This window comes from Maylandia zebra, linkage group LG22 (genome assembly GCF_041146795.1).
Source record: "Maylandia zebra isolate NMK-2024a linkage group LG22, Mzebra_GT3a, whole genome shotgun sequence".
NCBI lineage: Eukaryota > Metazoa > Chordata > Actinopteri > Cichliformes > Cichlidae > Maylandia > Maylandia zebra.
The window spans coordinates 22,592,732-22,619,612 of record NC_135187.1 but is presented as its reverse complement, the minus strand read 5'-3'; the positions used below and the strand labels follow the sequence as shown (position 1 = coordinate 22,619,612).

The 26,881-nt window shown below is 41.1% G+C and overlaps 1 protein-coding gene across 2 annotated transcripts; it reads right to left on the bottom strand.

Annotated features, from left to right (window-relative positions):
* Positions 1-1,737: 1,737 nt before the first annotated feature.
* Positions 1,738-25,381, bottom strand: LOC101463907 (oxysterol-binding protein-related protein 3). 2 transcript variants are annotated; one of them, XM_004547831.4, is made up of 22 exons: positions 25,261-25,381; positions 15,187-15,377; positions 14,732-14,848; positions 13,972-14,025; positions 13,756-13,869; positions 13,410-13,562; positions 13,222-13,312; positions 12,987-13,090; positions 12,339-12,428; positions 12,048-12,219; positions 11,778-11,902; positions 11,540-11,665; positions 10,827-10,920; positions 9,708-9,943; positions 8,561-8,698; positions 8,166-8,229; positions 7,710-7,788; positions 7,471-7,615; positions 6,819-6,963; positions 6,574-6,700; positions 4,111-4,233; positions 1,738-2,642 (listed from the first exon to the last, which is right to left on the bottom strand). In XM_004547831.4, exons 2-22 carry the CDS (start codon positions 15,247-15,249, stop codon positions 2,546-2,548), a joined length of 2,457 nt encoding a protein of 818 aa, XP_004547888.1. In that variant the 5' UTR covers positions 15,250-15,377; positions 25,261-25,381; the 3' UTR covers positions 1,738-2,545. The 2 variants fall into 2 exon arrangements, with proteins under 2 accessions (XP_004547888.1, XP_076735301.1); XM_076879186.1 differs by lacking the exon at positions 12,339-12,428.
* Between the last annotated feature and the right edge of the window lie 1,500 nt (positions 25,382-26,881).

Below are 26,881 nucleotides of genomic sequence, written 5' to 3'. Positions count from 1 at the left end.
AAGCTGAGCCAGGACCAGCCGCTCCAGGGTCTTCATCAGGTGGGATGTCAGAGCCACCGGCCTGTAGCTGTTGAGGTCCTTGGGGTGTGAAGTCTTTGGCACTGGTACAACACAGGAGGTTTTCCAGAGCTGTGGGACTCTCCCCAGCCTCAGGCTCAGGTTGAAGAGGTGCTCCATCACCCCACACAGTTGGTCCGCGCAGGACCTGACGACCCTTGAGCTGATGCCATCTGGGCCCGCTGCCTTCTTGGCTTTAATCCTCCTCAGTTCCCTCCTAACCTGGGTGGTTGAGAGATACAGGCTGGAGCCTTGTGTGGAGTGTGTATTGGCTGCTGTTATTGGGGGTGGGGAGGAGTGAGCAGGGTGAGTAAAGGTGTGAAGTGTCTGAGGTGTCAGAGGTGGAACAGCAGCAGTGGGGGTGGGTGAGTCTGCAGCTGATGTTGAAGACTGCCTCATGGATGAATCAAATCTGTTGAAGAAATGATTCAGTTCATTTGCCCACCTCACATCCCTCCCAGGCAGAGAGTTCTGCTGTTTGTGGCCCGAGATGGTTCTGAGGCCTCTCCAGACTTCACCAACGTTGTTTTGCTGAAGCTGCTTCTCCATCTTCTGCCTGTAGCTCTCCTTCCCATTCCTTATCAGTCCCCTCAGCTGGAATAAAAAAAAATGGGAGTGCAGTACTTCCGAGCATGTCAAATTATTTTATCAAAGGACATAACTGAACCTTATTGTCTGCTTTATCTGCTGACTGCTAAATCACACATAATTATACTTAGTACAAAAACAAAGTAACTTTATGTTTATCTTTTATTTTAATAAATGTAATACTTTTGGAAAGCCTGTTTATTTCCTCTAAATGGAGCCACATCTGTGAGGAAAATGCACTTGTGGGTTGTGCCCATGAAAAACTTCTCTGCCAACGTCAGGCAGCTTATTCTGCTATTGAATCTTGTTTTGAGGTTGACCACCCCAGGTGGAGTCAGCAACATTCATACAGCAGTTGGATCAAAGGGTCAAAGCGTAGAGAAGATGCAGGGAACGCTATGTTGATTGCTGCATCGATGAGATACCAACTTTTGCTGTGTGTGTGTGTGTGTGTGTGTGTGTGTGGGGGGGGGGGGGGGGGGGGGGAATCTCCTTCACGTGAAAAACAAGCTGGTCATCATTGGAGGCAATCAAAATGCAGACATATTGACATGAGATTCTGCAACCAGTGGTAATCTAATACTTTCACATTCTGGGACTGAACTTTTTCCTTGAAGATGAAAACCCTACCAATACAGAGTGGGGTTTATCAGAGACTACTTCCCCTCCAGAATGTGGGGATAGAGAGGATGGCATGGCCTGCCTCAAGCCCAATGCAGTGTGTGACCAAGCTGCTGACCAGCAGGAGGAGGTCGTAGGCTGTTGTGGCTGTGTACGATTCTTCCACATGCTAATAAGCCCCCTGTTTATCAAATATATAAATATTAAATTGTCAGCATGTCTTGTTTCTTCAGACTTTATTTATCAAATCAAATAAATGACACAAAATAAGAGTAAAAAGCAGAAAAAGCTAAGCTAAAAACTTTGGCATTGGTAGAGAAGCCTTTCAGGGGTGTAATTCACGTACTCAACTCTGCTGCTCATGCATTTTCCTTACAAATTTAAGTGGAAATAAACAGACTCTCCCACTGTGTAAGATTTATTGCCACGAAGCATTTGTTGCAACAAAGAAATAATCAACCAAACACACGCTTCTTTACTTTATGTGCCAAGTTTATTTCAATGAGGGGGCATTTTTTTGATGACCATTTGAAGAGACTGGCAGTGAGGCAAACAAGAACCAGTGAGACACCATTACTTGTCCATCCCTTGTAGAGTTAATCTTCTTTCAACATGGAGTGTCATTGCCATTTCCTCAATAAAAAATTGTGCACAGGATCCCATGACAGGATTGATTATAACAAGGCAGCATACGGACTCCTGTTTATCACAAGAATCTCTAATCGGGCATCAGCTGGAATAATAAGAAATTCTTCGAGTCACGATGTTAACTCGATGGAGCACATGAGCAAGATAAAAAACAAAAAACAAAAAAACATCTGCACAAGTTCCCATCAGCCCCTGACCATCATTTTCTCTCCAGCTAAGAATCATACTGACATCATTAAAACATTTTTAGTCTGAATAAAAGTGCAAAACTGCTACAGCAGCTCCTTGAATGCAGCACTGCAATGAAAAGGCACTTTGGTAAAAGCAGAGATACAGTGAAACATACAGATATGCACCTTTAGTCTACGCTTACATGTAAATTACAGTTACAGGAGTGAAAGCCTAGGAAGAACCATTGGAAAAAAAAGAATACAAAAAACCAAAACACACCAATAAAAGTTCTATAGGTTGTGCTCAGTTCTAAAAGAGGAAGCAGGAAGTGTGGATCCAGGTTACACTGACATGGAACATTACACAGGCAGGTCAGGACACTTTGAGTCTGCCCTCAGTTCAGTTTCATACTTCCCTCTTAATAATAAGTCGACTGCAGACGTTTGGTTAAATCCAAAGTTCACCACAGCACAGGGAAGTCCATTTTGCTGAATCCGGGATCTCTGCGCATCTCCCAGTACGTGTTGTTGCTCACCCAAGTGTCATCCTTAGACTTCCTGTCAGCAAAACACAAATGATCATGAATTAGTATGACTGACAGATACTGACCGACGCACCACAAAATTACAAATAGGAACTACAGATGAAGATAGAAAAATTAGCTCCCCTGTGAACATTTCCCAAATATTATAAAGCATTTCTCCAAACATCCTGGTTTTATTTGGATGCTTACATTACGTTACTTTGCACACAAAAAACATTTTTTAGTCAGTTATAGTAACAGTGTATCCTTTTGCTGGATAACAGCCTGCAGTAATTTCTTGTAGTTTTCAGCTAGTTTCACTCACGTCTCCTGAGCATCATCAGCCCATTTTTCCTTTGGCAAACCTTTAAGCGCCTCCAGATTTGATGGTCTTCTGGCACAGACCTTGGTCTCAAATCACCCCACAGATTTCCAGGGCATCGTGCAGGTCTGTTAATGACATTCACTTTGGTCTTCTGGAGGTACGTCTTCCCCGGGAGCAACCCATGTTTTGGGTCATTGTTGTGTTGGAAGACAAAGTGATGACTCAGACATAATTGTGCCGCTGAGGTTTTCTTTCATTATCTTCACATTATCTTCTTCATGATTCCTTCCACCTTGATGAGATTCTCTGTTCCAGAAGCGTCCCCGCAGTATAATATTCACACCAACGTGTTTCACTGTGGGGACACCGTTCTTTGGGCTGTACACCTCTCCCTATGTTCTCCAAATATAAACAGTTTCTTTGGCCAGGATTTGGCAGGATTCTAGCGATTGTCTTCCTTGAGACTACAATTCCCAACTTGATTAAATCATTCATTAGTGTCTTGGCAGTTCCAGGCTCTTTAGATCTCTCACTAGTTTGAGTCTTTTGCTTTCTACCTCTGCCAGGTTAGTTCTGTACTTTGTGGCTCCATTTGAATTTCTTGATACTTCTCACTACAGTTCTTGACACTTGGAAACACTGTGATTACTTTGCTTTGTGAGCAGCAACAATTCTTTAAAGTCTAAACTGATTTCTTTTGTTTTTGACCTGATGCTTTCTCAAGTGACCGCTCAAACCCTTACTGAAGTTTTTATTCTGTGTGTAGGCTGAAAGATAAAGTCAAAATCAAAATTAGGTTAACTCTGAAATGCTCTAAGCTTTGTTTGTGCTATAGCTTAATAAAACGTTTAGTTTTTCAGGGGATTGATCATTTTGACCCTTGTATTTTTTGTTTTTTCCTGAAATAATTATTTTATTGGGTACAAACAGAAAACTAGTGCATTTAGAAATGCATGTTGAAAATCATTTGCTCTGCTAAAAGGAACATTATGATAAAAACTTTAAATTTCATACAGGAGCTAATAATTTTACCCTCATCTGTACTTTGAGTTACAACAAGCCCAGGATTATGTTGGGAAAAAAAAACAACCAACCAACCAAACAAACAAACAAACAAACAAACAAACACACACAAACACTGCACACAAAGACCTTACAGACAAGGAAAAGAGCATACTTGAAAAAGCGTGGCTGGTGTGTCATGTTGTTGTCCTGCAGCACTTTCCTCCTCTCCCTCTGGAGCTGCTCTATTCTCTGCTTCTGCTCCTCAGCTCCATCTACATTCCCCTCTTCCAGCAGCCTGGAATAAATATACAGAAACACAGTCAGGGTGGGGATCAGTGCAGATTTGTTCCTGCTGTCTGTCAGTGCCATTCCCAACCTCCACAAAAAAGAAAAACTCCAGCTTTCGTGCAGTTTCGGAAGTGACTTGATGCTGCTGTAACAATATTAACTTCTGAATGATGTCACTTAATAACATAACGTTGGTAGTTAATCACTGGATAGCTGTTACACAACTTTGTAAACCTGCTGGATTCATGTTAATAAAACATTTTCTAGTTACTCAAATTCAAATGAAAGAACAAAGATTTATGTATTTATGTTGACTCACTGAAACATGTCCCTTCTTATAGAGCTATTATACTTATAGAGTTATTCAACTATTCTAGGACAGTAGGAATATATCTTTTGAACAAGTAATTAAAAAAAAAACTTACTATACATTTAAAATATTAGACTGTACATAAAAGATGAACACAACTTCCTGGTCTGAAAAGTAAAGCAAATGCATTTTTAAAAGGCAATGTGCATTCTTTGTAATGGCCAGCAGGGGGAAAATCTATATAGAAGAAAACGTTTCTCGGACTCATTTGTCTGTGAACAATCTGCTAATGTGTTTATACTCAAGATCTCTGGTTTCCAATCTTAGAGAATACAATATGTTGTTGTTTTTGTTGATTATGGTAAGAGTGAAAAAGGAGGATAAAGTAAACAGAAACTCCTTAACACAAACTTCTTCAAAACCTATTGTATACAATACTAAATATGCAAAACTTAATGTACGTTCTCAGTTAAATTTGAACAATACAGTCCAGATAAAAACAAGATGGGAAGCTGAAATAAATAGACACCAGAGGATAGGCAGGAAGAAATATGTGCAGGAGTACACACGATAGCCAACTCCAGACACTAGTAATCGTGGCAAAAATTAGCTTAACACAAGCAAACAAATGTTGGGGAAAATGTCAGCCACATGCTGGTAACCATACCTACAATATGTTGGTATGAGATATTAAAGGCACACAAAAATACCAGAGGGCAGTGAAGGAAGAGAGGAATAATTCCTTTAAAGAAATTGTGTATCACTTTTAAGTGGCTCAAACTTGACCCACCAACGTATTACAGCCACAGCTAGGTCAAGAATAAATAACATAGTCTCTGAGAATTCAACAAGATATATTTATCAAACAGTGGAGGCCAGCTGAGGTGATCCTGACATATTGAACTCATCTGAGTTAACTCTCAGATCCAAAACCACACACACCGATGTATGAACATATGAACTTCTTAATCCGCAGGGTTTAATTTAATGCTAGCCCACCTTTGCAACTATAACAGGTTCAACTCTTCTGGGAAGGCTTTCTACAAGGTTTAGGAGTGTTTATGGGAATTCTTACAAAAGCGCATTTGTGAGCCCAGACGTTGGAAGGCCGGGCTCACGGTCTCTGCTCTAATTCATCCTACAGGTGTTCTATCGAGTTGAGGTCAGGACTGTACCGTCCAGTCAAGTTCTTCCACACCAAACTCGCTCATCACCGTCTTTATGAACTTGGTTTGTGCACTGGTGTGCAGTCATGTTGGAACAGGAAGGGGTCATAAACAAACTGTTCCCACAAAGTTGGCAGCATGAAATTGTCCAGAATATCTCGGTATGCTGAAGCATTAAGAGTTCCTTTGACTGGAAATGAGGGGCTGAGCTCAATGCCCGAAAAACAACCCCCATACCATAAGCCCCCCTCCACCAAACTTGACACAATGCAGTCAGTTTCTCCAGGCAACCACCAGACCTAGACTCATCCATCAGACTGTCAGAGACAGAAGTATGATTCATCAATGCAGAGATCACGTCTCCACTGCCCTAGAGTCCAGTTACTCTATCTGATGATTTGTACTGTGCTTGGTGATGGGTGAGTGAATACTTTTGGCAATATAGTGCATCACATCCAGTTTCAAAACACCAAGTTGTTGACAGCCAAAATAGTCAACGTGAGACCTGAAGACGACGCCTCGGTAATTAATGGATGATTTCATGTTCTATATACAGTCTATGTTTAAAGGACAATCTCTCTCTACAAGCAAGGACATACACAATACTCTTCATCTTTCTGGATCTAGACTAGTATAGCTGTTGCTATGGTTATGTTCATACCTCTGCCTTGTGCTGCTTCACACCACATGGGCAAAGCCAGACTTGGCCCAGAAGCTCATGGAACCAAATGGTCAGATTTTACAGCTTTGAATTTATCTATTGTATAAGACCATCTGTTTTTGTTGTTTATTGTAATCAGGACTAAGAAAACAAACTGAGATTCTCAATGTTACAGTGTGTACACAGGAATGAGAGACAAAGAGTGGCAACCTCTGGTCCGGCCTGAAGCGCGTGTCCGATGGGGGCAGCAGAGGTCTTAAAGCAAGGTCCAGCTCATTTAACTCCACCGCAAACTGGGTGAAGCCGTAGTACTGTTCTTGGTCCACTGGCATTGGATCTAAACACAGACAGACATAAAAACAAGCAGCTCTAATATCATGTTCAGGTCAGTTGTGCGCTTTGACTGAAGCGGTGCAAGACAGTGTGACCGACACTTCCAGCGACTCCTCACTTACTTGCTCTCCAGATACACGTGGCAGACGGTGGCTTCCCTTGAAACACTGCTTCGTTCCATTTTCCAAATATGGAGTGCACCACTTTTCCATCTGAATCTGTAACCACACCCTCTATCTCATTCACTGTAGAGCTCCATGTTCTTGCCTAAAAAGGAAATATTTATATTTCATTTTAAAAAGAAGGACACGATACATATACATTACACCATACAAAAGCAGACATTATTTGTATCATACAAACTATGCACTAAATCCTAAATGAATCCTCTTAAATTTAAAAGAAACTGCAGCATTGTTACTTTTTCTGACATTAATTTTTTTTTACAGGTCAGCTTCTTTTTTGTCCAGTAGATGGTGCTGTTTAAGCTTCTAGCGTTGAAGGAATTTGGCTTACTACTGCTATTATGGCTTTATGTGCAAGAAATGGACATTTGAATGAGCAGTAATTTTATAACAAGCGTGGATCATTTTTACGAGCCTGCTCAGATGATAAGGGAGCTTATAAAAAAAAAAAAATAACATGTTAAAATTACTAATAACAACAGCATGACAGAGAATCACATGTATTTAGCAAAATAATATTACAAACAGTAAGGGGGGGAAAGTTTACTCTAATATTGGTGGCTTACACACAGCATCTTTGTGTACTAACCTTAACAAATGTAATTTTGCACTGGCAGACATTGCTGTTGATGTTTTTGATCGCCATCTCGCCGTAGTGTTCGATCCAACGCTGGCCACTCAGGATGTTATGGATGCAGGATGTCACCTTGTTCCATTCATAATGGTCCCCAAACCTGCAGAAAACACACACATATACACACACAATGCACCATTTAGCTTGCACTCATTACACATCCACAACAAAATAGAAAAAAGTAAAGAACCTACGCAGGTAGCGTGACACGGGTGGTTCCCATGGGAACGATTTCCATGGATTTTCCCCAGAATTTATTTTTCCATCGAACATCTGGAGAGAACAATAGAGCATTAAGGGAACAATCTGTAGCTTCTCTGACTACCCAAGGCTGCTCAGTTATTTTTTAACAACGCGCCAGAATGCATCAGAGCTTCCACAAGCTATATTAGTATAATCAATAGAGTCATTTTATAGAGAGCAATGATGCTAAGCAGTTAATTATCACATGATAGGAAGGTACAAGATGATGGTCAAATGAGGTTATTTAGATCGGCTAAGACACTAGTTTCTGCTACATGTAAAATCTACAGCATGCAGCAAACACACAGGAACAAGGTGTGGGAGCTCTGGTGTAATCTGCAAGAAGCCCAGGCAGACAAGAGGGTGGATGTGGGGTGTTTATTCCAAATAATCCCTGCGGGGCTCACCTTGCCAAAAGGTGAAGTTCTTTGAATCAGCATGACATGCTGACACAGGCGGGTGATGACTCACCTGGAAAGTGGGGAGAAAAAGAAAACAATAATGAGGTCCTTTATGAAAAGGTTGGATCTGTAAGTTGAAAGTTAATTCTTTGCTAGCTATACAACCAATAAAGCATCAGATCACCGCAGGGCACCATTTCACTGCCCTACATTTGTTGCTACTACTAGGCTAGTTTTGTGAAAAGAGTCATAAAGAAAGTGGCATTCATATGTTCCCCTCCACTTTTTGTAAACAGAATCTAATGAAGTTGTCACAAATAATTTGACAGTTGCATTAACTTAGAGATGACAAAGCAGCTGTGTGCAGTCTGAAGAGAATGTGTAAACTTTGTGACTTCTACCTGCTCAGCTATAAACCTGAAGCCCTTATCAGGCCTGTCGCACTCGTACGTCTCTCCCAGGACGGGGTTAAAGGGTTTGCTTCCTGCTCGGTAGTAGGTGGATGCATATGAAGATATTGCAAATGTAGCAACATACACCTGCACAAGGAAGGAAGAAAGGGATGGCTCAGTGAATGACACTTGGTTCCAAACAAGAACAGTAAGATGTTCCCACTCTGTCATTCTATTCAAAAAATAAACATGTCAAAAACACCCTCAGAGTCAGCCACGGGGAAAGCTTGAGCCCCCTCATACACTGGAGCTCAATCAATTTCAAACCCACACTAAGAAGTAAAATAATATTTTTGTTTCCCGTCAGAACATCTTTGTACCTACAACCAACTTCAAAGGTGAGTTTTTGCATGGGTCATATCCCTGTATGGGATGGGTAGCTGCTCTCCTTTTTACATTGCACTCTGATACAAGACCTGATTTGGTTGCAGTTTTAATGAAACAAGATAAAGCAGAAGTTGTCAAATTTCAGCCGACCTTTACATACTTGAGGGCCTGAAAGTCCAATAATTTTCATAGTATGACGGTCAAATTCAAATTCATTGTTTCACTACAAAAGAAAAAAAACAAAAAGCTGTGAGCAGGGTGGGCTCAGGCAGGAAGCACTCACTATCTTCCATGGAATGAGCCTGTAATTGGTTTCTGCAAAAAATTCACATCCCAGACTATGAAGATAAAACTGTGTATAGGAATTTGTCGGAGAAGAAACTAACAGAGGCAAAATCTGTGTGTGTGTGCATTCATACATGACCCTATTTTAAATATGAATTTGTGTTAAAGGTAATACACCACAGTTTGTATCGTTTTATGTTTTATGTGAGTGACTTCCTTGTAATTAAATATTTATTGACGGCTCCAGAAAAAGTACACATTATACAAAACAAACATCACATTAGCTTCCTGAGGAAGAGCACAGAGCTTATGTCTGCTAGGTGTGTTATTAATATGCCTGTCAGAGGATCTGAACCTCAAACTCTTGTAAAAATAACTCTGTGAATATGACTTTCAAAAGTGTCTCAGGAAAATTAGAACATGCTAATTTGAATGTTTTGCATGTGCCGGTTTGTAGTCCACATGTAAAATATTTCCCACTCACCATGCGCTGGTAGGGGTCTTGAGTCTGATTAGCAGTGTCCAGGAGTTCGCTGTACTCCAGCTCCTCACACAGCTTCTGCAGAGTGTTGAGTGGCTCATTGAGGTGCACGGGCATGGCCACCTTGGACAAGTCCTTGCCTATGTTGTTTCTCAGGATGTTCCACAGGCTCACGCTGTTGGCGGGACAGGGAGAGGGCAGAGTGGAGCGTCGACGAGCCAGCGTCACCACGCTGCTCACTACAGAAGAAATACGATGTCGTAAGAGACAGATTAATATGCATGGCTTTAAAAGACATAAGTGAACACTGATGTTTGCATGGGAGGAGTGTTTTTTTGTTTTGTTTATATGTTAATATGATTATGTATGCAGATTCCAAGTGTATACACGAACTTGTGGAGGACACCAAGAAGACGACCTACAAGGCTGAGTTTGGTGCAAATGGGGAAACTAATAAAAATGGAAAACTACATTTGGGACTGAATGATTTGATTGCAGGAATGTCGTTCCTTCTGTTTGTGAAAAGATTAAAAACCACAGCTTTCATGCCGGTCACACACTGCATTAAACAACGCTGCACTGAGTTTGTAAACATGTCTGGGAGTCTGTGCCGATTTTCAACACATTTTTGGAGCCAAAGATTTATTTCACTGATACTTAGTGATTGTATTAGCTCCAAACTGGTTAAGGATGTACTGAAAATTGTCCACACGAATGCAACATAGGTCACATTTTCAAAGCATAACAAATGTCAGTATCCATATCAATAAAATATCAGTATGAAATCTTACTGTTACTAGGCATCAATAATTTATTTGATGCTGTTACGTCACGGAAAATGTCCCTAGAGGTCCTTTCCTTATTTACACAGTATAATTTTTGCAGATGTTATTACATCGCCAGCACTTCTGGGCCCAAAATTAGTCCCTAAACCACGACAGGGCCTCCACCGTGTTGTACAGATGGCTGTAGACACTCACTGTTGTACCTCTCTCCTCTCCTCCTCACTACATTATGACGATGATTTGAACTACAAATTTCAGATTAGGATTCAGCTTTTCATACACAGTGGGTGTCACAATGACTTCTCACAGATGCACAGCTTGTTGCCTTATTACTTACCGGAGTTGTGCCTCTCACTCCCCCCAGCGTTGCTGTAGGTATCCACGGAAACACTGTCACTGACATCACTTATATACGAGTCATCGTCAGACACCTTGAGATAGGAAATCAATGATGAAAGGTCAGTGAGCCAGCAGGATACTGAATCAAAGGACAAAAGCACACAGATCTAGAAAGCCTCTGCATCATCGGGATAGAGGAGAACATTTTAGGAGTGACATGTTAGTAAAGCTCAGTTAGGCAGTCATTTTTTTAAATCCCATTTGCAGAATTGTCTTTGAGTATTCATTCAACTGGTTGAGAGAAATCTACACTTCTACACCTCCCTCTACCCTGACTTTAAGTTTTAGAAAAACCAACCATGTAACAAAAACAGTGTTGCTGATTTTTTTTGCGTGTGTTTTTAGTTTTACACTATAATTATTTTTTAAATCTCTACACAGAAACTGTTTAATCTGTGTGTGTTTTTCAAGTCATTTCCATAATGTGTGTGTTATGGAACAAAAGCAGACCTACGATTTCTCTGTCATATATAAATGGTTATAATGGTGTCCGATTATGTTAAACGTGGCTAAATATTCAACAAAAACTAACTAACTAATATTTTGGACATGCCAAACTTTTTGTGTGGGAACAACGTTGGAATGAATCAGCTGATCATTTATTGCGTTTTGAACATGGAGATGCAGTTGATCTTGCAGATGATGTCTGACCTCGTTCTCAGAAGAGGAAGAGGACAGGAGGTACTCCTGAGCGTCAAAGAACTCCGTTAAGGACTCTGATCCTTTGCTCTCACTGGAGACCTGGTGCACCAAGGACTGTGGGGCATCTACAGAATCCTGAATTGGATAAAAAGACACCAGGTGAGTATAATCAGACCACTTGTCAGGTATTGTGAGTATTTGTGGTGTAATTCCACAGGACCATAGAATTTGACCCGGTGTCACTCACTGAGGCATAGGCGGTCTTTAGACCGACAACATGCGCAGGCTGGGTGGGCTGCAGGTCAATAGTGTGTCTCAGCCTGTCTCTCTCTGCCACCAGGGAACTAAATGCTGACTTCAGTTTGACGTGGACTGGAGAAAGGCAAATGTCAGAGACGGGAAAATAAGCAGGGACACAGCAAATACTGAGTTGTCATGGAAACAATTTTGTCGTATGGCAGTGAACACACAAAAAAAGCATATTTTTAAATCTACAGTAAACCAGGAAAGGACTCACTGCTGTTGGCTAGTTGGCAGAAGTCCTTTTGCAGATGTGAAGCATCTGCAGGTGATTCTGGGGATTCAGGACAGACTTCTTGGGTGTTTGACTCAGCGGTGGAGAGATTTGGATTGGAGGCATGAAGGCGATAGGACTGGGACTGGGGCTGGGAGGAGATACAGCTTGGAACCTGGCAGTCAAATACAGACAAAAGTGAGACATTACATTCCCTTCTTTCCCACCATTTAATGACTGAACTATATCAAAGCATAAGCAGCAGAGGAAAAAAATAAGAAGCAGGGCGTGAACCTGTAGCGTGGCTTTTGTGTCTTTGCCATTGTTTTTGGACCGCCACCTCCTCGGCCTCTTCTCCTTTTTGGGGATCTCATAAGTAGCTGCCTGTGGCACCACAGACATATTTTGAGGTTGTAACAACATTAGAAGAATTCCAAGATCAGGGTTTCCACCAGTGTTTTCCCATCCCAGCATCCCATCTTGCCTAATGTGACCCTCCGCAGTTTTTTGTTTTTTTTAAAAGACAATGCAATGAATTTACTGTATCCTCCTCCACACCCTTGCCAACTACCAGCTCTAACATTTCTGGTGGAAAGCCTGTATTATTAACATAACAGTTTGTCTTACTAATCTCTTTGAAAAGCAGGTGGACACTACAGCAAACAGCTTTAACTACATTTCCCAAACATAAACTTGTAAATACATTTAGCAATAAAAAGAAGCATTTTTTAATATGTTATTTATCCACCTGTAGGCAAACACCAACTTTTACTGTGAAACTTCAGTGGCTACTAACAACTTAGACCCACCACTTCCTGTCTATGTTCCCCACCAGCATGGTAACTAAGTTGCTTTTGTATTATTGACTTTAATTATATGGGAAACACATTGATTATTATAAAGAACCACTAATGGCAGCTTAATCCGAGTGCCTGTGCTCACTTGTAGTCCACTGATGACTGGAGCTGAGTATGTGCGGTGCAGGACCTCCATGCTCTTCAGCAGCAGGTTCAGTTCCAGCAGATACGACTCACAGTCCTCCAAGTCTGAAAAAGAAAAAAAAAAGAGAAGGTATTATTAGATCAAAGTTGTAGGCACAGAAATAAAAGATTAACTGCACCAAGACATGCTGTGATAGGTAAGAAATAAGAAAGAAGACAGAAACAAACAAACCGACCTTTACAGCACTTGTCCATGTCGTCTGAGGAGTGGAGCCAGGAGTTTATCTTAGACTGGTGGATTGACGCCTGCTTGGTAAGAGTCGCCCTCTATTTGAGATGAATGACAAAGGATGATACACAATTTGCACAACACATCCCCAAGGATGTTTTTTTTTCCTTACACAAGAGGACTGGGGCAACTTACTTTCCTAAGCGATTCATTAAGAGAGGGAGAGGATGTCGCATGGGGGTGGAAGAGATGCTTCTCGTGGGGATACATGCTTATTTCATTCTGCCGAAACAGACGGTGATGACGCAGCTTTGACACCCACTCCTCAAACAGCTCCGGCGACTTCACCTGGAAGCCACAAAGTCAAATTAGCTTGAGGCAAACTTGAAGAACCAAAGCTCCTGCGGGTGTCTTTCTATGAAACACACAAAGGAAATCAAAGAGAAGACCTGCCGAGGTTGAGGCCCTTGCTAGTGAGGATACATCTCAAACAGCAGTAAGAAAAATAACGGGGAATGTAACTAAATGTCTCAAGAGTTACCTTTAGGTGGTAGATGTTGTCTTCCGTATCCAGATCAATGCACATGGCTTTTTTCTTGATTGACATTACAGAGAGACCAACGTCTATGCAGCCATGTAGTTTCCCCTTACTAATCTGTGCAATAAATAAATAAAACACTTTTCACTTGGCATTTAACTTGTGCATAAGTTTGTATATACAGAAGAGAGACAGATGGAGTCATAAAACAATACTTACATCGCTTTCCCGCTTTGCATATCTCATGATGCCTTTCTCCAACAAAAAGTATCTCTATGTTGGAAGAAGATAAATGAATTTGTATTTATTTACAGACGTGCCATGGTCTATTAATTACTGTGTATATAAACCATTAAACACAATGCAGACTGTGGAGATTTGCACAACAGTCCCTTTCAATTCTCTTGAACCTGACATTTAAATTTTATTACTGAAGTGAGATAAGTGACCCAAATGATTAAAGATAATCATCATATATTGACATAAGCAGTTTATGGGAACGCTGCATTTTACAAATGAGAAAGCTAAATAAAAGAGTGCGCTGACAGAGCTCAAGGCCTCTTTATCAGGTAAACTATGCTCTGTTAAAGGGGCTGTTCCATCATGTCGCAAGGAAAAAGTTTCCAAGTATGATTACACTCACTGAGATCAGAAGGGGAGGGGGATGAGTCAGGTTTACAGTGTAATCAGCTGGGAGTCAAAAGAATGGAAAGGAGGAAATACAGAGAGCTAAAAAAGTGGAGGAGGAGGAAATGTGGAAACAGCCTGAGGTACAGACAACAAATCAGGATACTAGCACTAGCATCATACTAGTATGCATCATAGAAAGATTACATAAAATGCTGCACTACAACTAACATTTTTAGTCTAAGACTCTTAAATAAAGGATCAACAGCAGTAGCAGAAGGGTTTAAGAGTCTCCTGTAACAACAAGCAGTGCTGCAGTCTGATGCGTTAAGAAGCCAGCAGAGGCCCTCACCTTATGCCAGCCCTTCATGGGCCACTTCCTTCTCTTGAGCAGGAAGCCTCCCTGCTTCTCAGGCTCCTGCATGCTGGCAGGAACCCCCCTGAGCCCTTCCACAATCTCCCAGTTATCCTGCAGGACAACAGGGCAACGAAGCATGAGACAGACAGTGAATGACTGTGTTGTGTGTATACATTTCACTATCACAGCAGAAACACTATGGCTGCAGTTATTGTTCCGCCTGACGAATGTGGCACGCATTTGTAGGAACAATTAAAATTTGGTCACAGTGAACAACCATGAATAAGTGAATCACTTTCAACTGTTTGACAGTGAGACAATGGACACACAGAAACACATTAATAATTTCTCACGTTTTATAGCCTGATGGGCACCACAGTGCGTGATGTTATTAGAATTTAACAAATTAAACATCACACAATAGTAACACATACAGATGTTACACACACCTGGCTGCCGTCATGTTTAGAGGAGCCGCTGCTGTCACTGTGAGTGGGTGATGTTGATGTCATCTTTTTGCGCCTCGACTAATCCTCCACCTACCGCTGTCTTGTATCTCTGGAAACCGTGGCAACAGAGATCACAGACGAGCAGCCAGGAGCATCACGCTGACCTTTGAAGGCCACTGCAACATCCAGCACTGCAGAGAACGGAGAAGGTAGGTTTAAAAAAAACAACATGTGAGAGCAACACAGGTTTATTTTAAACACAACAGCAGCACGCAGCATCCATAATCAGGACGAGATAAAAACAGAAGAATCACTGACTCACTGTGCGTCTGTCTGCCTCTGAAATTCCTAAAGTCCAAAGTAGATGTGTTTAAAGGAAGCTAGCCATAAATATCCAAATACAGTCATTTCCATGAGCTCAATATAAATGAATTCACATGGAATCAGACGCAATGAGCTTTACACATACAAAGTCAAATACAGGGAGTGCAGAATTATTAGGCAAGTTGTATTTTTGAGGAATAATGTTATTATTGAACAACAACCATGTTCTCAATGAACCCAAAAAACTCATTAATATCAAAGCTGAATGTTTTTGGAAGTAGTTTTTAGTTTGTTTTTAGTTTTAGCTATTTTAGGGGGATATCTGTGTGTGCAGGTGACTATTACTGTGCATAATTATTAGGCAACTTAACAAAAAACAAATATATACCCATTTCAATTATTTATTTTCACCAGTGACACCAATATAACATCTCCACATTCACAAATATACATTTCTGACATTCAAAAACAAAACAAAAACAAATCAGTGACCAATATAGCCACCTTGCTTTGCAAGGACACTCAAAAGCCTGCCATCCATGGATTCTGTCAGTGTTTTGATCTGTTCACCATCAACATTGCGTGCAGCAGCAACCACAGCCTCCCAGACACTGTTCAGAGAGGTGTACTGTTTTCCCTCCTTGTAAATCTCACATTTGACGATGGACCACAGGTTCTCAATGGGGTTCAGATCAGGTGAACAAGGTGGCCATGTCATTAGTTTTTCTTTTTTTATACCCTTTCTTGCCAGCCACGCTGTGGAGTACTTGGACGCGTGTGATGGAGCATTGTCCTGCATGAAAATCATGTTTTTCTTGAAGGATGCAGACTTCTTCCTGCACCACTGCTTGAAGAAGGAGTCTTCCAGAAACCGGCAGTAGGACTGGGAGTTGAGCTTGACTTCATCCTCAACCTGAAAAGGCCCCTCAAGCTCATCTTTGATGATACCAGCCCAAACCAGTACTCCACCTCCACCTTGCTGGCGTCTGAGTCGGACTGGAGCTCTCTGCCCTTTACCAATCCAGCCACGGGCCCATCCATCTGGCCCATCAAGACTCACTCTCATTTCATCAGTCCATAAAACCTTAGAAAAATCAGTCTTGAGATATTTCTTGGCCCAGTCTTGACGTTTCAGCTTGTGTGTCTTGTTCAGTGGTGGTCGTCTTTCAACCTTTCTTACCTTGGCCATGTCTCTGAGTATTGCACACCTTGTGCTTTTGGGCACTCCAGTGATGTTGCAGCTCTGAAATATGGCCAAACTGGTGACAAGTGGCATCTTGGCAGCTGCACGCTTGACTTTTCTCAGTTCATGGGCAGTTATTTTGCATAGTTATTAGGCTTTCGAGCCTATACAGCTTGGAGTAAGACAACATGCATGAAGAGGATGATGTGGACAAAATACTCATTTGCCTAATAATTCTGCACTCCCTGTATAAATGAGTCAAAGTAGAACACAAGTGTTATAACCAAAGCCCACTGTTCAAGAAGTGTGTAAAATGAGCAGATAATCATGAGAACAGAGGTACATCGCTTTCCATGTTCTCCTCTTAAAAGTCACACATTACGTCTTAAAAGTAATGCAGTACATTAGGCCTGCACAATAAATCGAAAATTTATTGTCATCGCGATATCAGCCTGTGCGATGGGCCCATCGCAAAAGACGGCATAAACTGCGATAATTGGATACCTTGAAACGTTTACACACATGCTTTAAAGAATTTACCAATCAAAGAAAGCCCTTTACACATTTGACCAGTCAAATAGAGCCCTTCACGGCATTAACCAATCAAATGGATTAGAGGCCCGCCTCCTACGCAGGTTGGGAGCGAACAACGCTGCAGCAACAAGTCAGAGTTGTAATGGCTGAGAGCGAGACACATGACGAGAACGCTACTGACTATGAATTTAAAATAAATAAATAAATAAATAAATAGTACCTCGCTTATTTGGAGGTACTTTGGATTTGATAAAGACGACGTTCTCCAAACACAGGTACTCTGCAAAACTTGCCGAACACTCGTGGCAACCACCAGAGGAAACATGACTAATCTCCACCATCATCTTCAATACAACCACAGAGAACTGTTTGAAGAGTTCCAGAAAGACGGGGCTAGCTAATGTTGCTAATGTTAAGCCAAAGAGCACAGCAGTCCAACAGCCGACTCTGTATCCGAGTTTTTCAAGTGGAACTCCTTATGAGAAAACGTCGAAGCAGTACAAAGAAATAACAGAGGCCATTACACATTTTTTGACAAAGACATGATGCCTATAAATACAGTTAGCAGAGAGGGCTTCACCAGTCTGATACAGAAAGTGGACCAGAGATACCACACCCCCTCACAAAACTACTTTTCCCATGTCGCCATTCCACAAATGTACGAAACATGCCGCAAGACCGTCATGTTTGAACTGAGCCAAACTGAAGACTACGCAAGCACTACAGTAAAGTTTCCTCTCCAGTTTCGACTTGCATCATAACTACTTGGTGAGTGAACAACTGAATGAACAACTGCATTGAGATAATTTTCAGTATAATTTAAGTTATGTTAAAGTGCACTTTGTTGTTACACTGCTAATACAGCAGCTTTCTTTAAATAAAACTGTTGCAGTAAAACGGAAATTATGTATTTGTTTTTTTTGTTATTTATTTTATCGCAAGTCATATCGTTATCGCGATATTGATCACAGTTATCGCGCATCGCAGGTTTTCCTAATATCGTGCAGCCCTACAGCACATTATCTAATTGCTCATCACAGAGGAATTATTTTCTTATTAGTCTGTAAAAATGCCCTGAAACACACCAGCACCTGTAAACAATATAAGCCTATAGGCTACAGTCTCACACGCCAACACAAACTCTAACCTATCCTAAGGTGGACACACATATGAGCTCTCTTTTAGTTTTGAACAAAAGTCAACAGCACAAAGATAAAAGCTGAAGCAGTGTTAGCAGTACAATGCAGTCGTTTTTGTCATGGACGCAGTTTCCACTTTACCATCAGCCTCTCGTCCTTTTGTGCAGTAAAAATAAAAGTAATGTTCACGTCTCCACTCCTCAACAGCTTTACCACAGTACCGCTCCACTGTTTTCCTCCTCCCGCATACAAACTGAAATCAGCTGCTTGTAGCACAAGTGCACAGGAAGAAAAACACGATTGTTTGATTGATGTTTTTTTTTTTCTATCCGCCTGGACAACTGAAGAACTGACACAAGTAATAGCATAATTGTAACTGTAATGTAATTAATGTGTTACATTACTGCGTTACTGAAAATGTAATGTGATTACAGTACCCCCAAACACTGTTGGCCAACAGGTCTAAGTATCCTGTATAGTGTATGACATCAGTTTCAGCCAAACATTTGTTTAAACTGCTCTAAACCCTAAATTTTAGGAGGTTTTTCTCTTGGTTCTGTATGATGTCACTGAGAGTGGATATCCTTAATAAACTCATTTGTGGCACACAGCAGTAGCTCTGAGCACAGAAGCCTGACAATGTTTCCAATGTTTCCATGTGAAGTTGGCTTCAAGGGAAGGTAAGAGTATAAATAAATGTGTCAATGACACAAAGCTACTCCCTCATCTGCCTTCACTCGCTTGTGAACTTCAGTGACATCCCATTCTTAATCTACAGGGTTTAATATTATGTCAGCTCATCCTTTGCAGCTATAACAGCTTCAGCTCTTCTGGGAAGGCTTTCCAAGGTGTTGGAGCGTTTATGGGTATTTTAGAGTATTCTTCCAGAAGCGCATTTATGATGTTGGACGAGAAGGCCTGGCTCGCAGTTTCATTCCAAAGGTGTTCTATCAGGTTGAGGTCAATCAAGTCCAGGCCAGGCAAGTTCTTCCACAAGAAACTCGCTCATCCATATCTTTCTGGACCTTGCACTAAAAGTTGGCTGTGGAATATTTAGTAGTGAGGAAATTTCGCAAGTGGCATCCTATCACGGTACCACGCTGGAATGAGCTCCTGAGAGCGACCCGCTCTTTCACAAATATTTGTAGAAGCAGTCTGCGTGCCTCGGTGCTTGATTTTATACACCCGTGGGAAAGGACATGATTGGAAGACCTGAATTCAAGGATTTGGACTGGTGACTGAATATTTTTCACAGCCACTATGTCTCCAATCTAGTAATTGTAAAACAAAATAAATAAAAAGGAGACCTAGTTTTGCATGACAGGTTTAAGGAGTTTTTCCTGATGCCTTAAATGTACACACCAACGCTCCATGTGATGCAACATTCATTCAGTCTCCTCACCTCAAATGGCATGTTCCAACCTTGCTGTGCTTGTATCTGTGCGTTAATGGCACTCCCTTTTTGCACAGCCCTCTCTTTCTGTGGAAGTACACTGTGCATGTGAGAGGAAAGGGAATGCCTCTGAGGTTTGCGTGTGACCGAATGTATGCAAATGGGTGTAATTGTTTGGATTTGCTGCTAGCTGCAAACTGAGAAAGCTCTGGTGGTTTATGAGCGTGTGTGTAGTCTGTGGTTCCCCTTGCTTGCAGTCAGTCCCATGCTCAGGACGTGAGTCATCAACAGGAAAGAATGCGCACCGCACCGCGCTTCGATACCCCCGGCACACCAAAACACAAGGCTAGCGACAGTAAACACACGGCTAAAAGCAGAATGAAGCACATGGACGGCCCACTTACTTCACAGCTACTGCACAGGCTAAAGGGTCAGACAACATATCTGAGCAGCCCTCAGATTATAAACTCAGGGAGCTCAGTTTAGCTCATCAAGCTGTTCTGTTTGCAATTTTCAGGCTGCGACATGTCTGGCATCTTGAGCTGCATTAGAAGCTTCACAGAAATATGTTATGAATTTACTGCACAGCTCAACAGCATACCACAGCGATGTAAATACACCTGTATGTAGTGTAAACAACAAAAGATTAATGCAATCATACAACATTGCATTTACATATAATGTAGGAGCTCAGGGCCTCAACAGTAAGTTTACAACATCTGAGGCTCACTGAAAAGCTACATGCAAAATATGTGGCGATTATGAATGAAGAATTATCAAGTACCACTTGAACAAACATGGTTAACATTGCCTCCCTCCCATTCCTGTCATTTTGTTTTCCTTTCATATATGTCAGCAGAAACTCACATTTCTCAGAGCAAAACCACAGCAATTGCTGTGCATTAGTTTATCAGCTACGGAGGCCTTTCTGGCTTCTATGAGACGAGTCCCTGAACACCCCACCGGGTGCTCTACTTAGCTCAGCTGACTGATTACCGTAGGACTGTATCTCACCAAGGCCTCTGCACTGTAAGACTAGAAGTGCTGGGGTTTTACCTTCAGTCTTATGTAATGTGAGTCAATCATTAATGGCCCAACACCTTGTAAGTGATCTCACAAGATGGAAACAGGTCATTCTCATGGTAAGGGCCAACGCTGCTGAGTCACAAGGGCTTAATGGGGGAATAAAAGGTTTAAAGGAGATGTAAAAGTGACTCTTTTTTTTCCCTGTGGGTAAGAATTTGTCATTTTGTGAAGAGATGAAACAAACGCAAATGGAAAATGTGTTTAGACTCTAGACACTGAGCAGCGCAAGAGCTGCTTGGGCTAACAACAATAAATGAATATAACTCTGATATGTTCTTCGTTTGTCATATTGTGGATTTTCTGCACACTGCACTTCAGTAAAAAGTACCTACAAGGCCCAGAATGACAACAGTTTATCCCCTAAACTTCAAGACTGGACTTTAAAGCAGCTTTTAGTTGAGCACACACACACACAGATTCAACAGACAAAAGTCAGACGTGTAAATACAAGAGCGGATTATTCTTCTTGTAGCCATTTTCACAGACTTTACCTAAAAGATAGATGCAGTCAAGGTCAAGTTACCCACTGATTAGTGAAGTCTTATTATGAAACCTGCAGAGGGCACTGAGGGAGAGGACTTATCATCCTTTTTATACTCTAATGGGGGACAGACATTACAGAAGGTGAATGGTGCATTCAATACAACCTGAAACTAATGACTGAGACCATAAACTGAGTAAGAACGTGCTTACAAAGATCACAGTTTAAAGGCCTGATTACAACTTAAAGAGTTATCATTTATCATTTATTCTGTCTTTCTTGACTTCAAATAGGCTAAAAAATATTTTTTTAAACCGCAAACATTTTGTAACACTGCAGCACTCTTCCTCTCACATACCGCTGTGTTGCTTTCAATTTGTATTGTGTGTTTAATGTGTTCATATTTTTCCCCATTGCATACTTTCAAATTCCTTTCCTTGGCAACTCTGCTGCCAGTACACTTTGAATTTAGCAAATGACCATGACCTGGTAATTGAATTCAGATAATGGGAAGATCCTGTGGGTATGTTGAACTTTCCAGTGCATGGCTCAGGAGAGCTGAGGGTCATATACACTTTTACAGAATAAGACTTCTTTCTGAAACCAGAAGAATCGCCTCCTAATGGACATTAAATAAAATCCAAGTTTAAGACATCTCCATCGGCTTGATTTTTCAGACCCGAAAGCTACGTTCATCTTTGATATCCCATTCAAGACTCACCAGATGCCCACAAGATTACAACGCTTGTGTTCATTCAAAGTATTCCTGAAGAATTCCAAGTATGCTTTTACAGCCATAATATGAAGACCACAGGAATGTCCTCTCTTTTAATTTGAACATGACTACAGGCAACACAGTGATTGCTCACTGGTTTCAGGCTGAAGCCTGAGAAATTGTAAGGCTGGAGTTTCCAGTTCTGGCATGGTAAACACACAGACCATGACTTACCAGCCAATCCATCTGCTTTCAACCACAAACTCTTGCAACAACAGGACTGCAAAAAACCCAACAGTCCACATCATTTTCATATCTGCTCCCCATTTTTACCTGACTGACTAACAAAGCAATGACGAATTACTGGTCAGAATCACTGGGTTGAAGCAGTGCATGATCCTGTTATTACCAAACAGAAAGATTTTCACTTTTTGCAGGTTTCATCTAGCCATTTCAGACATCAATACCCCAAATTTTGTGACAAAAATAAACCCATGTGTGACAGCACACGGTGTGATCAGATGGTGGCAGCAGCACAGTTTATCTGACCTTTGACATCAAGTGTGCATGACTGATAGCACTGAAAGAAATACAGTGCCCATTTTCTTTGTGCCGTTAGAGAAAAAACAAAAAACACATGTGGGTATGAGCGAGTGATCAAAGATACACATAGCAGCCCCAATATGTCACTCAGCAGTCACTGATTATTTCTCATGTGCAGCTAAACAGCATGCACTTAGATTCCTGACCAGTGTATTTATAAAGGCTACATCACAAAAGATGTCTCTCTGTCTGCTTCCTGCTGAGACAAGAGACACTTTGTGTTGCTGCTTCAATCACTGGTTGCTATGGATACAAAAAAAAAAAAAAAGAGGCAAAGCCAAGAATAAAGTTTGTTGATTCTTTATGAAAAATCTGAGGGACATAAAACACCAAACTATTTATAGAACATGTGGTGTTAAAAGCAGAAAAAGATTTCACACTAGTCTCTGTGCTGACCAGCTGGCTGGCATGGAAGTAAGACATAAGATCCTTTAACTTCATATAACCACAGGTGGGCTATTCTCAGACCAACCACTTGGTGTGTTAGTCTAACAAGAGTCTTCTGTATTTACCAGCTTTAAAGTGGGTGTTACAGAAAGGAGAAAGTGACACAGAGATAACTCAGCGAGTTACGTAGGCCTGGCTAGATGTTTGCACCCAAAATGTTGCAGCAGGGACAAAAAAAACCTAACATTTTAGCTGGACAGGAATCAGCTGATTGACAGACTTAAAACCGACTCCCTTAGAGCAATAATCCTCTGGCCTGAGATCCTGTGCCAGGAGAGCAGACTGGAACAGAATCACTTGTAGTGGGAAATTAATATCTTGCACAAGGGCACTTCACCAAGGCAGACGCATGCCAACAAATGGGTTTGAAAACAGATTGCCGCATTTATGGACACTCTCTTGCTGCTAATACTCTGCCTAGGGCCTGAGGAATTACTATTTTTATGCATTAACCAGCCGGCTATTTCTGAGATTAACAGATTAGATCTCTAAATGCCAGAAACATCCCAAATTCCCCAACGAACAGGGTGCCATTTTTAAATGCTGTGTTTTGCCCAACTAACCTTAAGTTAGAAAAGCTGGCATTTGTGCTAATAAACTGGTTTGAAAACATTCATGAATCTGATAAATTATGAACTTTTCAAATAAGTCATCTGCCCAGCAGTTTTGCCAAACAGCCACTGAAAGTAAATCATTTAGAGGTTTTTCTGTTCATATACTCTCTAAATGTGGGTCAATATCGATGCTTAAAATAACAATAACCAATGATCACATATCGGTACTGGCTGATATATTAGCCTTGTTGACAGATATTTTTTTATTTTATCAGCAAGATAAAATTACATGTACCATTACCATTAATCTATTATGTTACAACAACAATCAAAATATGTAGTTCCCTCTTCCTCTCACCCCCAACCCATCACAGCAGGCTGTCCCTCCCTAAACCTGGTTCTGCTGGAAGATTATTCCTGTTAAAGGGGAGTTTTTCCAACGCTGTCACCAAGTGCTTGCTCATAGGGGGTTGTCTGATTGTTGGGGTTTGTTTCTAATGTTGTAGGGTCTTTAACTTACAATATAAAGCATAAAGTATTATTTTAAAAAAACTGAATCAACCATTTTTATCAATTTCAGTATTTCAGCTCTTCATCGTGCTACCATTGAATATTCAGCAAGCACAAAATTCATGTGAAAAAACAGATCAACGTAAAAAAAAAACATCAGAACAAACCTGATGTTAGACATGTTAACAAAAACCTTCAGGGCTGTGGTTGTGTTTACATTAGCTTGAATGTTGCTCTGGCACTGTGTACCCACAGCCAAACTGTGAATGGCTCAGCCATCGTCACTCGTGCTTAAAATCATCTTGTCTGGGCTAGATGGTGCATGGTCTAGTTGTTCTACAGTAAAAACGAAAGAGGGTCATGAATTATGGTGAGTAAACAACAATTATTTTCATTATTAAATAATTGCCAGGTTATTTGGCCAGGTTGTTTTTAATATGAAAAAGAGGTTTATGTCGGGTTTGGGGGGGTGTTGTTTTTTGTTTTTTTGAAAAGTATGTGTAATATCCAGTGTTGGTTCAATTAAAGTTATCAAATAAATAAAAGATTTTATTAAACCATGGATTAAATCTCAGCTTCAATGTAAATATCGGATATAATCAAGCTGAATAAAGTAAATGAATAAATACATATTTTGATGACACTGATGTCAGAGAAGCAGCCAGTGCGGATTGGTTACACGAAGCATGCATTCATGAGGACAGGACTCCATGGGAAGTGGGAACCACAGGTGTCCCGTCTAAGTGCACCAAAAGGCAATGCTCGGCTCCTGCTGCCAGCACAGCAACACAAAGTTGTCAGGGTAAACAAAAATTACCAAGATATCCCATGCGCTCGAAACACCCCCCGCCCCTATAAAAATACCCGCTATAAGTCGATCCTTACACGTCTATTAAGAACCTGATGTCTGGAGGTGCCCATTAATAATTCTATCGAAAGCGATACTTTTAACGTGAGCACCGAAACACTCACCGACAGCCGCCACGAGAACGCTGCCCAGCGCTTAATGCCAGCGGAAGCTAAACAACTATAGAAAAAAACACACGAATAAATTCACTCGAGAGAAAGCGAAAATAATAATAATAATTCAAAAAGACATGCTTACGTTTCCGTGGGGAAAGCTAGTGCATCTTCTCCCGGTAGTAGCAAGCAGCCAGCAGCCTCGTTTTACTGCCAGAGTGTCGCGGGTGAGGAGGGGCCGCTGAGGGGGGGAAGGAGTGACTGACGTCCATCTCAGCCAATCGCAATCGAGGATAAAATCGGGGCGGGGTTGACATACTCCAGGTTGACGTACACATACGCCTCAAACACCGAATGAAGAGTCAAGGTGAGAGTTAAACATTGGGGTCTACGTGTTGTATGTTATCATTTTATTTTAGTTCAGTTAAGCTTTATTTACACAGCGCCAAATCACAACAACTGTCACCTCAAAGCGCTTTATTGTGAGGCACATACATGATCTTAAGTAGGCCAGAGCAGTGTAGCTCCCCTTTCTATAAGTATAAAGAAGTTTGAGGTACTTTAATACATAAAAGGAGGTGTAATGTCAAAAATAACGGTTTTCTACATTTGAAAGAAATGCTGCTCTGGGCTTCAATTGTAAGAAATAAATGTGTAAAATTATATAAAACAAAATTCTGTTAGCTCACTGTGGAGACTGTCCTGCAATTGTAAAATTGATGATTTGTGTCAACTGAGAGAATTCTTTTACAAAAACAAACAAACAAAAACAGGAAAAACCATCAAATCTCTGTAATTTATTTGTTTATCTAATACTTCTTTCCTTTGGTGTAGTATTATTGGCTATGGTGAAGGCCTTCTTTTTGCAGGAAAAAGCTGTGAATAGCTATCAAACATGAAAGCTGTCAAACATAAGGCCTCCAGGCCATGCCCTACAACAATCACATCATCCCTCCACACCCTCCCCCAAAAAAGCATGTGGCGACTGTGGGAAGGAAAAACCCTTCTAACCCCAACAGAGGTGGAGGTAAGGTGAGGCAAGGGAGACTGGACAAAAGGCAACTCCCTCTTTGCCTTCAAAATATGTAGTTCCTTTGTCTGTAACATGAATAACCTGCATGTTTTACAATCCACACCTTCACCGGGCTTTGACGTCTGCATGATTTTTAACCCTGGAGAACCCATGGGGTCAAATTTTACCCCATGGTTTCCCTAGAAAACCAATGGGGTCGGCTCTGACCCCATTGGTTCTCTGGGGTTAAAAGAGAAATCTTCGCATTCCACGTAAAAAACAACAACAACAAAGTGACTTTTAATTAGAATTTCTGCAGTTGTTTATTAATGACCTATGCCTTACAGTATAGCAACCTTCTTTTCAATACATAACTTGTGATAGTATGCATTATAAGTGGCTTTTTGTTTTAAAAATAGAAGCCACTAGGTGTGGACTGCACGCCTTATTAATTTATCTGGTCTAAGGGCTTCACAACACTGTGCTCACTCCAGTGGTAGATTGTTTGGTGACTGTCCTTTGGTTGCAAAAGATGGCTTTGCCCACAACTGCTGACTCTTTAGTGAATCAATGAGTAAGTGAGAAACTTGGCGTCAGTGCACCCAGATGGAAGGAGCGAGGAAGCACAAACGAGCATGTGTTTATGTGTCTCTGCTTAGTGTCACTCATTTTCTCCTAAACTTCTGCCTGTCGTGATTTCTCTGAACACTCAGTCCACCTCTGCTGTCCTCTCCGTGCTGCCTCTGGATTTGTT